Raw genomic sequence first — 13741 nt, forward strand, 5'->3', positions numbered from 1 at the left:
GTTTCTCTGGGCCTTGGTCTTCTCATCTGTAAAAAAGGAGAAACGTACTACACTGCCTTGTCTGGCTCCACTTAAGCAATGCATGTAAAGCACTCAGCTCAGTGTGCCTGACATTTAAAGTTTTATTGAACTGTTTTGGAAGACCCTGTGGGCCAGATCAGTCTCCTAAAGGATGTACAAGCGTTCCCCATTAGAAGGAGATTCACTTTTCTGTGTACTTATTGGTTGAATATTTAACCATGTGCATTGTTATTGTTTTTAAACATAGCTAACGAAGTATAAAGAAACAGAAGGCAACCCTACTGGCTAAAGGTTTGACCTGCCTGGGAATCTCTTTACTCAGGTGTCCCTGAACTCTACGATGCAGAACCCTCGCCCATTGGCAGACCTTCCAGCAGCCAGAATTTGGAAACAAATGGGGAACTGCTTGATCATCCCCACCATGAAAAACTGACACTTTGGGAAGGTCCCAAGATTTTCACTATTCAAGTGCTCCACCCCTCCCCTCCCCCGCCTCTTTTTTTCACCTGGTAAACTGAGTCCCAAAAAAAGGTGGCGCCATATTTAAGTCTAGCAAAAAGTATTAGGGGTTTTATCCACACCCCCTACTTCGTCGGGTATTCTTATAACGAATTGGATTTGAGATCAGGGCAGAGTCCAGAATCAGGAAGGCACCTCAGAGGCCAGCGACCGTAGGGACACAGCTAAGAAGTATCCGCCCCCAGACGGTTCGGGCCAATGAACGCGAGTGTTGAGAAGGCCAATGAGCGCGGGCAGGGGGCCATTGGCCAATGAGCGCGTGGTCACTCCGGAGGCGGAGCGCAGAACGCTACCAGCAGAGCGATGCGGTGGCTGCAGCCATGGGCGCTGAGCCTGCAGCAGCGCAAATGGGGCTAGAACTGCTTGGCCGACCTGGAGACACTGCCTGCGGGACTGGCCCTGGACGCTGAGCTGCGGTGTGGTCCCCGCTGGCGCTGCGTGGGCCCGTGATTGCGAGCGAGCGCGTCGGAGGAGCGGGACAACCACTTCAGGAGGCCAGCCAGACACCTTTAGGGGTCCGGGCGCGCCCGCGGGGGCCCACCGCTCATCACCGGGGGTCACCGCCGGGGCCCAGAGCCTCCTCGGTCGAGCCCAGGGCGCCCCTGGATGGCTGAGCTGTCCCCTCGCTGGCCGCCCGGGCGCCGCAGCGCCTGAGTTCGCTGGGATCCCCAGGCCGCTGCCGCCCTCGCTGTCCCCTGTATGCCCGGCGCCCGGGTCGCAGCCCACCTGGACGCGCTGGGCCCCCTGGTCCCATACGTGCCACCGCCGCTGCTGCCCTCTATGTTCTACGTGGGCCTGTTCTTCGTCAATGTGCTGATCCTATACTACGCCTTCCTCATGGAATACATCGTCCTCAACGTGGGCCTCGTTTTCCTGCCCGAAGACATGGACCAGGCGCTTGTGGACCTCGGCGTGCTCTCTGACCCCGGCTCGGGCCTCTACGATGCCGACTCGGAGCTCGATGTCTTCGATGGTTACCTGGAGTAGGTCTCGCTCCCCCACCTTCCACCCACCCCTTACGACCTGCAACCAGCTGCACAGATCATGCCGCCGCTGTTGGTTGAAGGCACCGTCTGGCCGGGGATGGGACCTCCAAGACGAGGCCCTCTCCGGCCTCTGAGGCCTGTAAGTGCCCTCTCTGCGCGGGATGAGGGCGGGTTAGGGCGCTGGTGAGGAAGAGGGAGGCATCCCCAAGCAAGACACCCACCCCTCCCTCAGGCTTCTGATTCATTCCTCTATCCACCTCCCCCGGGTCTATTTAGATGCCAGGAATGGCTGGACGACTCCTAAGCCCTTAGTTGGAGTTGGAAAGCTTCTCCTAAGGAAGGTGACAACTGTTGAAGAGAAGAAGGGAGGCAGGGCCCAGGCAGCATTGGGGTTAGCCATGGTACCAACTTCCACAGCTTGTGGGAGTAAAAAAAATAAAGAAAAAACCTTTGTAACCAAATCCACTTGAGGCATACCTGTCAGCTTCTCCCCCTATCCTCAGCCTGGCTTGATGACGACCTTGGTTGTTTGGGGATTCTCACTAGTCCTAGAAGGATAAAGATTAGGAGTATCACAAAATGTAGGAAGCCAAGCACCCTTGGGGACTAAGAGCGAGGGCTCCTGGCTGGAGCTGTAAGAGGAGAAACCTGCTTCAGCGAAGAACCCTGTACTTCCTTTGGCCTTGGGTTTGCTGCTGTTTTGGAGTCAGGTTTCAGGGTGCCCCAGCTCAGCAATTCTGCAGCTCAAATCTACAGGGGCTGCCAGTTTCACAGGCTACCTTCATAGCAGGGAAGCTGGGGGCTGGTGCTGGGACCGGTTTTGCCTGCAGTGTTTGCAAGGCCTCCTGGGTCAGCGGAAGAAACTATAGGATCATTGCACTGAGGTGTTAAAGTCCTGCCTCTGGGCTGCAACCAGGAAGCTGCGTCCAGCCCCAACTGTGCGTTGGTTAGAGAGATGAAAATCAAGGAAGGAGAAAGACATGGCCAAAGTAACACATCAAGGAAGGGAAACTAAAGTAAATAAAAGAAAACAAACAAAACAGAGAGAGGTGAGAGGGGTGTGGTGAGAGGGAGAGAGAGAAGGAAGAGAGGCAGCTGGACTGGATGGGAGAGACCCAGGCAGACTGTTGGTTGGGTCAGGTGAGGATTCACTGTGCATGCAGGAACCATTTGGCTGGAGCCCGTCAGCTGGCCAGTGCTGGTGCGTCACTAGGCACAGAGCCTGAATGCCAGTGTAAGTAGGATATGGAGGCATTGAGCAAGGGCTTCTTTTGGAAAACAGACACTAATGCCACTCACCCAAGCAGGCTGAATTAACACCTCCCCTCTGTTGCCTTTCTAAGCCAAGATGACCATAGTCAGAGGGTGATTCAAGGTGGAGCCAGACCTACTGCCAGTAGTGCTTGGGGCCAGGGGCTCCCCTGAGGGGTTAACGGTGAGAGTTCTTTGAAGAAATCTTCATTTGAGCTACTCTGTATAACTACCCAGTCTGCCTGCCTTCCGTCCATCCATCCGTTGGTTCTCTTATTGAACATATGTTTACTAAGTACCTATTGTGCCTAGTGGGTGAACACAGTGAACGAGACAGTCTTAGCCCCAGCCTTCCTGGCACTTGGTGAGAAAGACAAGCAGGGTCCCAAACAGGATAATTAGATATTTTGTTTGTTTGTTTTTGTTTTGAGAGCTACGAAGGCAGGTAAGAACATAGGTGTCCCTATTGTGTTCACTGCTGTTTCCTTAGCACTTAGAATAGCACCTAGAATATAGTAGGTGCTCAGTAAATGTCCATTGAGTAAGTGACACAGAAGAATAGAGATGGGCTGCTTCAGACAGGGAGGTCAGAGAGTCCCCCTCTGAGGAGATGACATATTTGAGCTGAGTCCTCAGTTGACAGAAGGAGGCGGACATGAAGACCTGGAGAAGAGCAATCCAGGGAGAGGCCTGCTAGTGCCAAGGCTGTGGGGTGGGAGAGAGTTGGTTCTTCATTAGCTGAAAGGAGGCTATTGTAGCTGGAGAGCATCCCCAGGAGAGGCCAGTGGGGGGATGGGAGGGGCCACAGCCATGAGCAGTGGGAAGCCACCAGCATGTTGTATTTAGGCAGGGGATGACACAATTCCGCTTTACATTTTGCTAGATGGCTTTGGTGATTGTGGGCAGAATGGGCAACAGGGGCAAGTGTGAAAGCCGGGAAGCCAGTTAGGAGCTATTGAGCTGCACGGGCCAGAGGTGACCAAGGCTTGCATGAAGCAAGGTTAGTAAAGATGGAGAAACATGAACTGCCCAAAAATACTTTTCCATGTAGAACACATGGAATCCATTCAAAACCTATAATGAGTATTGATCATCTCCCGTGCCTGGTTCCAGGTCTTTTTTGTATTCACTTATTCAGGCATTCAACAAATGATAACCCTGCCTACTCTTCTGCCAGGCCCTGTGCTAGGGTTTGGTGATCCCAAAATGAATCCCTGCCCCCAAGCCAAGCACCTGACTTTCAGACAGTGTAACTCAGTGAAGGCTGTCTTATTTGATCTCTTCACCACATCAACAGAAACACTTCCCCTTTCAAGCAAAAACATTGGCGTACTCTGAACCAAAAACTGAAGCCCAAATGCTTTGATATCCTTTGCAGCAAATGCAATTTGAGCAGAAACACAGAAGTGTATCTCAGTCACACCCTGGCAAAGATTTCAAAATAACAAGGCTGGACCCTGGGAAGTAGGGAGGTCTGGGGCTGTGAGAAATACTCGTGCCGGAAGAAATGGAAGCCACGCACAGCATTACTTTTTCCCCACTCTCAAATCCCAAAACCTAGGTGATTTTGGACCCAATGATTGGGGAAGCCCAGACTTGGGTCGGGGAGGGGTGGGTAGAAACAGGAAAAGCCTGTGGGAAAGATTAAAGATGATCTCAAGGCCCCTTTCCCTGAGCAGAGGAGCACCAGTGGCCAAATCTTGCTCTTTCTCATTCTCACAGGGACAGTCTCATGAAACACTGACTGAGGGTGAGGGGTATGCCAGGCAGTGGGGATGAGGGTGGATATCAAGATCAAAAGATGCACTCACTTTTGCTCCCTCTCTCTTTTTTGTCTTACGTGTGTACCCATGTAATTCAGGTCCTCAAACATTTGTTTAGAACTTATTAAGGAGACAGTGTGAGCATCAAAAGCCCCAGGTTCAGATAGATGCCCTAGGTTCAAATTTGAATCCTAACTGTGACCTCCCTGTGTGTCAGGTTCCTCTTCTGCAAAGCAGAGGATCATGAAAATCTACCTCCTCATGGGGATGAAATGAGATATATGAAAAGCTCTTAGACATTCCTGTGTATAGTAAGTGAGATATTAAAATTAACCACTGTTACCATTAACAGATATAATGTAAAGTGTATACACTCAGGCCCTTATGAGTATATAAACCTGCATGTATACCCATTGATATTTATATCCCATGATGAGCAAAAGAGGACTGGCTGGCTGAGTGATGGGCAGGTTCAGGTCCCGACTACTGGGACAGACTTCTCACTGCCTTCTAGGTCTGGGACCCTCAGGAGACCTTGTGCATTGCACTGTGGCCTCCAAAGGCCACCATATCTGGCGCCCTATAGAGCTACAGGTCTGTGGTTTTTCTAGAGTCTTAATCATTTCCCAGGAGCAGAGAGGAGGGAGTCAGGAGCTCCTTTCTTCCCATGAAAAAGGGTCACTGGCTAGCCTGGGAGCAGGGGAGAGTCCTCAGGTCCTAGCAGTTCTGACGTGGAGGCAGCTTAGCTGGATTGGTTTGTCCTGGTTCCTGATGAAAGCTAATGATGCCTGCCCACCTTCTCTTGGCATAGAGGTAGAGCTGTGGGAGAGGAGCTTCACTGGGAAGGGCTCGAGAATGCAGCTGCCAGTCAGCGTAGCCTGGCAGAGCTCAGATATTGGAGCAAAGGGTAACGAGACCCAGCAGTCACTTTATTGCAGGGTTTTCCAGGCTTCAGTCTCCCAACTCGGTGCTATAGTTATTTCTTCCTGATCTACCTGTCCTGTTCCCTCATGCCAATCTGCAGCCTGTGCCATCAGTAGAACACAAATCACTGCTCTGCTCAGAAACCCAAGCCATTTTGAGGGCACAGGAATGATAGACTCAGGTCCTGGGAGATCCCCCAGGCAACTGATGGAGCTCCAGGCAGGGGTTTGGTCTGATGGAGAAACCAGGTGCAAAGTTGTGACTGTCATCCAGGCACAGAGACAGGCAATGACGAGGGGAGACATGCGTGCCTCTAGGTCTACTGACTCACCAGTTCTGAGCTGACATGAGGCTTACCCGGAAGGGCATTGTCCACAGGGTACATGGGTTCTGGCTGCCTCTTTGGACAGGAGAAGACCCCAATATGTGTCTCAAGACAGCTGAGATGCCAGAGGTCCACACCCTAGACTGAGTTATGCAAGTGAGACTTCGTCCAACGTATACCCTCACAGGCCCTGTGTCTGTTTAGTTGAACTAAGAAATTAAGAGCTCCTCTCAACTTGACCATTTGTATGCCTGATTAATCTGCTGACTTTCCCTCCTTGACTTCTGGAAGCTTAGTTTGTTTTTGGGAAACCAAGATCACAATAAAAGGGACAGGCATCGTTATCCCCATCTCACAAATAAACTGAGGCTCAGAAAGGGAATGAGGGCCAAAGGAACAAAGCCGAGTACGAGCTCCCAGTGTTGGGAGTGTGTGGGGTGTGGAGGTCCCCCAGGGAGCGGCTCAGACCCTTGTCCATGAAGTACTACTACCAGCTCTGCCAAGCCTGCCTCATGCACTCTTACTCCTTTTTTCTGAATTTTAAAAACCAAACTTGAAATTTGCAATTATACCTAAGCCATAAGAAGAGTACAAAGAATCCAACACCCTCCACCCAAATTCCCCAATGGTGTCGACTAACATGTTGCCATATTTGCTTGTGTCTGCAGCATGTGCTCACTCTGTGTACCTGTATATGTACACGTACATATGTATATGATTATTTTTCTAAACCATTTGAAAACAGATTTCAGACGTTATGTTCCTTTATTCCCAAATGTTTCAGTGTAAATATCCTTAGAACAAGGACCTTCACTTATAACCACAGTACAGTTGTCAAATCAGCAAATTTAATATTGATAACAATTTTAGAATCTAATTTATGCCTTTATTTAAATATCATCAATTGTCCCAATAGTGTTCTTTCACAAGAAAAAGAAGGAAGTAGAGTTGAGGTACAGGATCCTATCCCAGGTCAGCCCTTTGCGTTAATTGTCATGTCTCTTGTGCCTTCTTCAAACTGGAACAGCTCCTCAGTCCGTTTTTATCTTCCATGACATTGACATTTGTAAAGAATGCAAGTCTGGTATTTTGCAGAATGTCTCAGTTTGGGTTTGTCTGATGCTCACTCTTCAGATTAGATTCAGATAATGCATTTTTGGCAGGAACACCACAGAGAAGTGAGTGCATGTTTTTCTGAATGCATCATATCAGAAGACACATGACAGCTGTCCTGCCCCATGGCTGGGGATGTTAACTTTGATCACTTGGCTAAGGTGGTGTCTGCCAGTTCTTTCCACTATAAAGTCATTATTTCTCCCTTTATAATTTATAGTTTGTGATTAAGTCTACTAGTTTTAGTCCTTTATTTTTTAAAAATATTTTTTTAAAGAATGTTTATGTCACCCTGGCTGGTGTGGTTCAGTTGGTTGGAGCATCATCCCGTACACTGAAAGGTTATATAGGTTCAGTTCCCAGTCAGGGCGCATACAAGAAGCAACCGATTGATGTTTCTCTCTCTCTCTCTCTCTCTCTCTCTCTCTCTCTCTCTCTCTCTCTCTCTCTCCCTCTCTCTTCCTCTCTGTAAAAGCAATGAAAAAATGCCCTTGAGTGATGATTTTAAAAAAGAAGGTTTATGTCACTAAGAAAAGGAAACCAGCATCATCACTTGGCATGAATTAAAACAGTAAGTGCCAAAGTCATTAACTTATGGCTAAATAGGAAAGCCAGCTAAAGGTGCAGGGTCTCTTCCCTGCTCTTTGTTAAACAGGCAGATTAGCAACTGTCAGCTGATAAAGATACTCCAACTCCAGAGTGGAATTTTCTCCTCAAAGTAATCGTATGATTGACTGAGTACCAAAATGAATTGCTTGCTTGCTTGCTTGCTTCATGGGACTTGGTGTTATTTAAGGCCATTTCCATATATTTCCTACAATTGTGGCTCAGAGGCTTTGCAGTCGGATTTGGGTTTAAATCCAAGCTTGACAAACACCTTGGACAAGAACTTCACCTCCTTGGGCCTCAGTTCCTTTCTCTGGGGATGATAATACCTGCTGAAGGGCTTGTGCACAATAGATGAGATGGTGAAGGAAGGATGCGCAGTTGGTTCTTAATAAATGATGCTTTCAGTGTTGATGGTGTGTCAGACCCAGAGGGGGCTTAGCCCAGGAAGCCTTCCCCTCTCCTTGGCTCCCTTGCTCTTCTTGGGAGCCAGTTAGCAAGGAGGGAATGTCTGTGTCGGCAAACTTTGAAGTAGCCCAAGGCCAATGATAACTGGTGCCTTCAGCCCTCATCCCTTGCCCCAGTCCTGCGGGTGGCAGAGAGCTGGAAGGGACAGGCTTCATTCCTGGGATTCCTTCCTGGCAGGGGACCTCCAGGGTGGCTAAAAATAATCGCCTCTCCCACATCTCCATAGCTTCCCCTGAGCGTCACCCCTTACCCCATGAAACAGGGCAGGGCAGGGCTCATTAGCTCCATTATGCAGGGAAGGACACTGAGGCTTGGGAAAGATCAGTGACTCACTCCAGCTGACCAGTGATCAGGTGGCTGAGTTGGGCCTCCCAGCCACACTTCCAGTGCTTCCCCTCTGAGGCCGTCTGTCAGGCGCCATCCACCTCTCAGCGCTTTGCCGCCTCTGGCACTTGCTCGTTTTCCCTTTTGACCAGAGAAACCAGGCCACCTAGAATTCATAGGTTCATTTCCATCGTGTTTGTTTTTAGCATTGCTTTATGTTTATGAAAAGTGATAGCATTTTTTATTCATGATAATGGCATAAAAAGTTGTGAGGATTACATGAAGTCATGTGGGTGGACATTAAAAAGTTGGAGTTAAAAAAAAGAGGTGTGTTGATTGAAAATGGTAAATTAAGATCCGTACAGGTGGTTCTTGGATGTGGCGGGACTCATGAAGGTGTTGCAAATGCTGCCTTGCAGAGGCCTCATGGGATCCTCACCAATGGAATGCAAACATGTTCTGGATGAAGAATCTTCACAAAATCTATGGCTGGCGAGCATCAGTAGCTGACAAGTGAACCAGAATCCGCATTTGAGTACCGGGTCCATGTTTCTTCAGAACACTGGCTTCCATCAGAGACCCAACCCAGGCAGACAGGCAGCTTCTCCTTTCTCGTCCACTTCTGGCCTTGTACCTGTCTGTCACCTAGACAAGGCAGAGACCCTCCTGCTGCATAGCCCGTCACAAAGACCACAGTAGAGACACTGGGCAAATATATCTGGATGATGTCTGTGGTGATGTTGCCACTTTGAGGAACAAGTAATGGGTTTCCAGTAGGCAGGGTCTTTGGAGGAGGAAAAAGGCTGCTCCATTGAGGAGGCCTCTGCCCGGTGTGCTTTCTTGCAGGGAACAGGTGAGGACAAGGAGGAGCAGAGCCAGCATGGACCCATGCCTCCTGTGTGCCTGGTATGGCAGGCAGTCTGCCCACACGATTTAATGTAATCCTCACAACAAACAGCCCAATGAGGTAGGCATTGTTGTATTCCTTTCAGATGAGGGAAAAAGCCCAGAGAGACTAGGTGACTTGCCTGAGGTCCTACAGCTCTAGGAAGGGGCAGAGCCAGACTTACCCAGAATTACCTGGGAAAGTTTGAGCAGTGGAAGACCGAGTTCCTAGCTGGCCTCTAGGAGATAAATCTGGCAGAGAACACACAAAACTTGAACGACTTGGCCTCTGCTAACTTCTTCCCTCCACCCCATGCCAATTCCAGACCTTGCCCTGGCTTCCACAGGGGCATGGGACAGTGAGATGGCTGAACTATAAAAAAAGACACATTTTTAGCAAGTCCAGAACATCACCCCACCAGCACCCTTAAGATACATGGATCATTTTCTCACTTAAGCCCAATCCTCTACAGAGGCATCAAGCTGGGACACTGCTGCTTAAAATGGATTAAGTGCCCAACTGTTATTCTAATGACAAACAAGTCAGCCGCTCACTCCCTCGGTCCAGCTCTGGGGAGCGGCCTGGGATGAAGTCATGGGCTAATGAATTGTCTCATGTTCTGATGATGTTAGACACTTCCTTGGATTCTATAAGCTGTGGCCCCAGGTTGCCCTTCAGCTAGGGCTTTTGATACCATGGAGGAAAGAGATGGATCAAAGATGCTGAGAAGAATTAAGACTTTGGGGTAAGACCACAGAGGTTCAAATCCTGGCACTGCTGTGTGGTCTTGCACAATCTGCTTAACCTCTCTGAGCCCCATTTGAAATTCAGGAACAATGGTCCTCCTTCCCCCCCTACCCCCAGCGTTGTCTTGAGGAATAAATGAGTTAAAACAGATAGTATAAGGTGAGTGTAAAGTGCTTGATCAGTGTCAGCTGTTGTTCTCATTCTGGGGTTTGCTGTGACATCACACTTGCCAGTCAGAGGAACAAGGGGATTGGTCTGTAACAGCCATGATGAGTGACCCAGATGAGAGGTCTAGGACATCCTCCAGCCGTGGATACAGAGACCTGGAACTAAGTCTCTGTGTCCAATCTGCTGTGTGACTTAGGGCAGTGGGACCTGCTTGGATCAAGATCTCCCAAACCTCACGTGGCACCATCAACAATTTTTGTCCTTTTGACCTATTGCCTGAACTATTATTTATGTAGTTTTCTTTAACCTGGCTCCCTAAAATTTTCAAGTGGAATTAATGTTCTGGGAAGAGAGGAACTTTATATTACTTTCAGAAATGGAAATTGGCATCACTTGCTATAGATAGGAAAACATCTTAGAGAGAAACACCATGAAAACAGAAGAACTAGTGAATTTCTGCTGGAGCCGGCACCCGGAGGGCCCAGAGCCCGTCCAGCCGGCGGTTAGCCTGACTGGCACACAACTGAGACTTGATGCTGTTTGTTGTCACGAAGCCTGGGAAAGGAGTGAGTCTCTGTCCCATGGCGTGATTCTGTGTTACTAACACCCAGTCCCCGCAAATCTGATATGGGCTCAAGTGTGATCACCTGCCTTGGAGATGGCTTCAGTGAGCCCCAGTAAGGGTGACTGAAGAAAGAATTCTGCTTCCGGTTCATGGACACCAGGGTTCTCAGTAGCGCTACCACTGACCCCACAGGAACCCCCGAGGTTACCTGGAGGAAGGAGGTCAGCAGAAGGGGCACCCGTGAACCCCTCTCTAGAGGGCTGAGCTCTCCGATACCCTGGCTGTGGCCCCGGGATCCCCTCCTGCCTGCCCGGTCTAGCAGGGAGGTGGGATGGGGCCCAAGGATTCGAGGACTTACCTGTGTCATTAGTGGAAACGGGGAAAGTCTGAGCAGTGGAAGGATGAGTTCCTAGCTGGCCTCCAGGAGATTATTCTGACAGAGGACACACGAAACTGGAACCATTTGGCCTCTGTTAACCTCCTCCCCCAACCCCACCCCAAATTATAGGAGGTTCCAGGATGTGCTGTGCCCTGCTCACCTACCCTCTACCAAGCATGCCTTTTTTCCCCCCTCAATATTTTATATTTATTTTTAGAAAGGTGGTGGGGGGCGAGTAAAAGAGGGAGAGGAACATGGATTGGTTGCTTCTCGTACACACCCCAACCAGGGACTGAACCCACAACCCAGGCACGTGCCCAGACCAGTAATTGAACTGGCAACATTTTGTTTTGTGAGACGATGCCCAACCAACCAAGCCACACCGGTCAGGGCCCGGGCACATCTTTTGTGCACAGTCTTCCCCAGACTCTGAGCTTCATTCATCCCCTGGGTATCCTCCTGTCGTCGGGTATATTACCTTGGGCTGAAATTGCTCACTGTATTGTGTGTCAAAGTCAAGGTCTGCACTCCTCTTGGGGTCCCTGAGCCCAGCTCAGAACCTGACACACAGGGGGTATAAGATGGTTGTAGTATTAAAGATCTCCAATGGGACAAAGCCCAGGAGAGGCAGGCATCCTTAGACCCTCTCTTAGTGCCTCCACCTGTAAGATGGAGGTGTAATAGTATGTTAACTCCTGAGGTTGTTAGGAGGGTGGAATGAAATCACCTGTGTAAGGCTCCATCTCAGGTGTGCTCTGCTGGGACAGACTCTGGGATGAAGACTCAAGTGCAAGTTGTTTATTTGGGAGGTGATCCTTGCAACTACTGGCAGCTTCCACCTGCAGGAGATGCGTGGTTCTTAGTGGAAGCAATTCTGCCCCCTTGGGTGGTCTTTGGAAATGGATCGAGGGTGCATTTTTAATTGTCACTGTACCTAGGAATGCTGCTAGCAGTTAGTGGTCAGTGACCGGGGATGCTGCGAACATCCTGCAATGCCGAGAACTGCCCTCCAACGTTGGAGAATCGTCCTTCCCCAAATGTCAGTAGCACCATGATGAACAAGACACGTTGGGTGTTTAACGGAAGTTTTATGTGACGCTTGATGATGTTTACAGAAGGAATAGTCTGAGCTGGCAAAGATGAGACTCAAAACTGAGGCAGGGGCTGGCATGAGAGTATGAGACATTTCAGACATACAGGCACCAGCTGGACAGAGAGAAGGGCATAGAGTGGGGACCAGTGAGGGGCCTGGCAGTGGGGATGATGCCATGTCCTGGGAGGAAGAGCCAAGTGGGGCCTGGCAGTGGGGATGATGCCATGTCCTGGGAGGAAGAGCCAAGTGGGGCCTGGCAGTGGGGATGATGCCATGTCCTGGGAGGAAGAGCCAAGTGGGGCCTGGCAGTGGGGATGATGCCATGTCCTGGGAGGAAGAGCCAAGTGGGGCCTGGCAGTGGGGATGATGCCATGTCCTGGGAGGAAGAGCCAAGTGGGGCCGCTCCCCTTCTTTCCCATAATGAATAGTCCTTCCTCTCCCATGTAAAATTACACTGGTTCTTCAGCCCAGGATCCTTAGAAATTAGGCAAAGGAGTTTTTAATAGAAGTTATTGGAAAACACCTCTGGCCTGATTCTGGGGCTTCTGGTGGTTCTCTGACTGAAAGGGATGGAAGACTTCCTCGGCTTGGCCCAAGCCTCCTGAGTCCTGGTGGATGGGTTCAGATCCCCGTTGAATGGGTGGCAGTAGGTGCTTTCATGTTGATCACACCCTTTTTTTCTCTCTTGTTAGGTCTGTTCCCTTCGAAAGTACTGTGCCAACAAAGAGGTTCCCGTCCAGACCCAGCGGGGTGGGATGGAGAGGTTGAGACTGAATGACGAGGTTGGGGAGGCATTTGTCCCCCTCCCCAAAGGGAGAAGGCAGGGATGTCAGAAGACCTTCCTGCCTGCAGCGTTGCACAAACGGCCTTGCCTTGGCTTCTGACCTTTCGCAATTGCGATGGATGTTTACAGGAACCCAGCCAGCGTATGCCTCCCTGCTCTTCACCCCCGACTGCACCTGCTTCCCCCACTTAACTTTCAGGAGAACACTTCAAACTGTGGACACGGACACAAAAGTGACAGTCAACTCCGACTGATGCCTGTGGGGCCCTGAGCCCGACTGGGTGTGACCCAGGCTGATCTTAGATGCAGCGACTGATCCAGGGAGTGACTGCGCAGGAAGAGGCAAGGAATGTGTGTGGGGCTAAGGGCAGGGTTTTGACTTATTCATTTCAAGTTGCCAGAACTGATCCATCGTGGCAGGGGAGGGCCATGTTGCTCCTCTGGCCAGAAATATTTTTAGAAAATGTGAGTGGTATGAATATTGGATTTTGATAAACCTGTAAAAGCAATACTTAGAAGGCTGATTTCTTTCAATTAAAAAAATGTATGCAACTTCAACACCCAGGGACCTGCTTTTTTTTATTTTTAGATTCGGGAAAGGAATCCATAAGCAGAAAACCTCATGGTTGACATAGGGCAGAAGAGTCAGGGCCTCTCAAGTTGGAGATCCAGTCAGGTTTGGAGAGTCTACCCAAACTAGACTGGCGTGGGAGGCCCAGACCAGTCCCCTCCCTGCTTCCACAAGCCTGACATACCAGGGCCAGCTTTGGGGTGTGGTGGCAAAGTCCTGGTGGCCAAGCTGAAATCAGGCCCAAATCC

At 49.9% G+C, this 13741-nt stretch overlaps 1 protein-coding gene across 1 annotated transcript; it reads left to right on the forward strand.

The window, feature by feature from the left end:
* The first annotated feature begins 794 nt into the window (after window positions 1-794).
* Window positions 795-13480, forward strand: DEXI (Dexi homolog). Its single transcript, XM_090277011.1, has 2 exons — window positions 795-1665; window positions 12831-13480. Exon 1 carries the CDS (start codon window positions 1240-1242, stop codon window positions 1525-1527), a length of 288 nt encoding a protein of 95 aa, XP_090133137.1. The 5' UTR covers window positions 795-1239; the 3' UTR covers window positions 1528-1665; window positions 12831-13480.
* Window positions 13481-13741: the final 261 nt, after the last annotated feature.

The sequence above is a fragment of the Furipterus horrens genome, unplaced genomic scaffold (assembly GCF_987537825.1).
Source record: "Furipterus horrens unplaced genomic scaffold, mFurHor1.1.pri manual_scaffold_5, whole genome shotgun sequence".
NCBI classification, from domain to species: Eukaryota; Metazoa; Chordata; class Mammalia; order Chiroptera; family Furipteridae; genus Furipterus; species Furipterus horrens.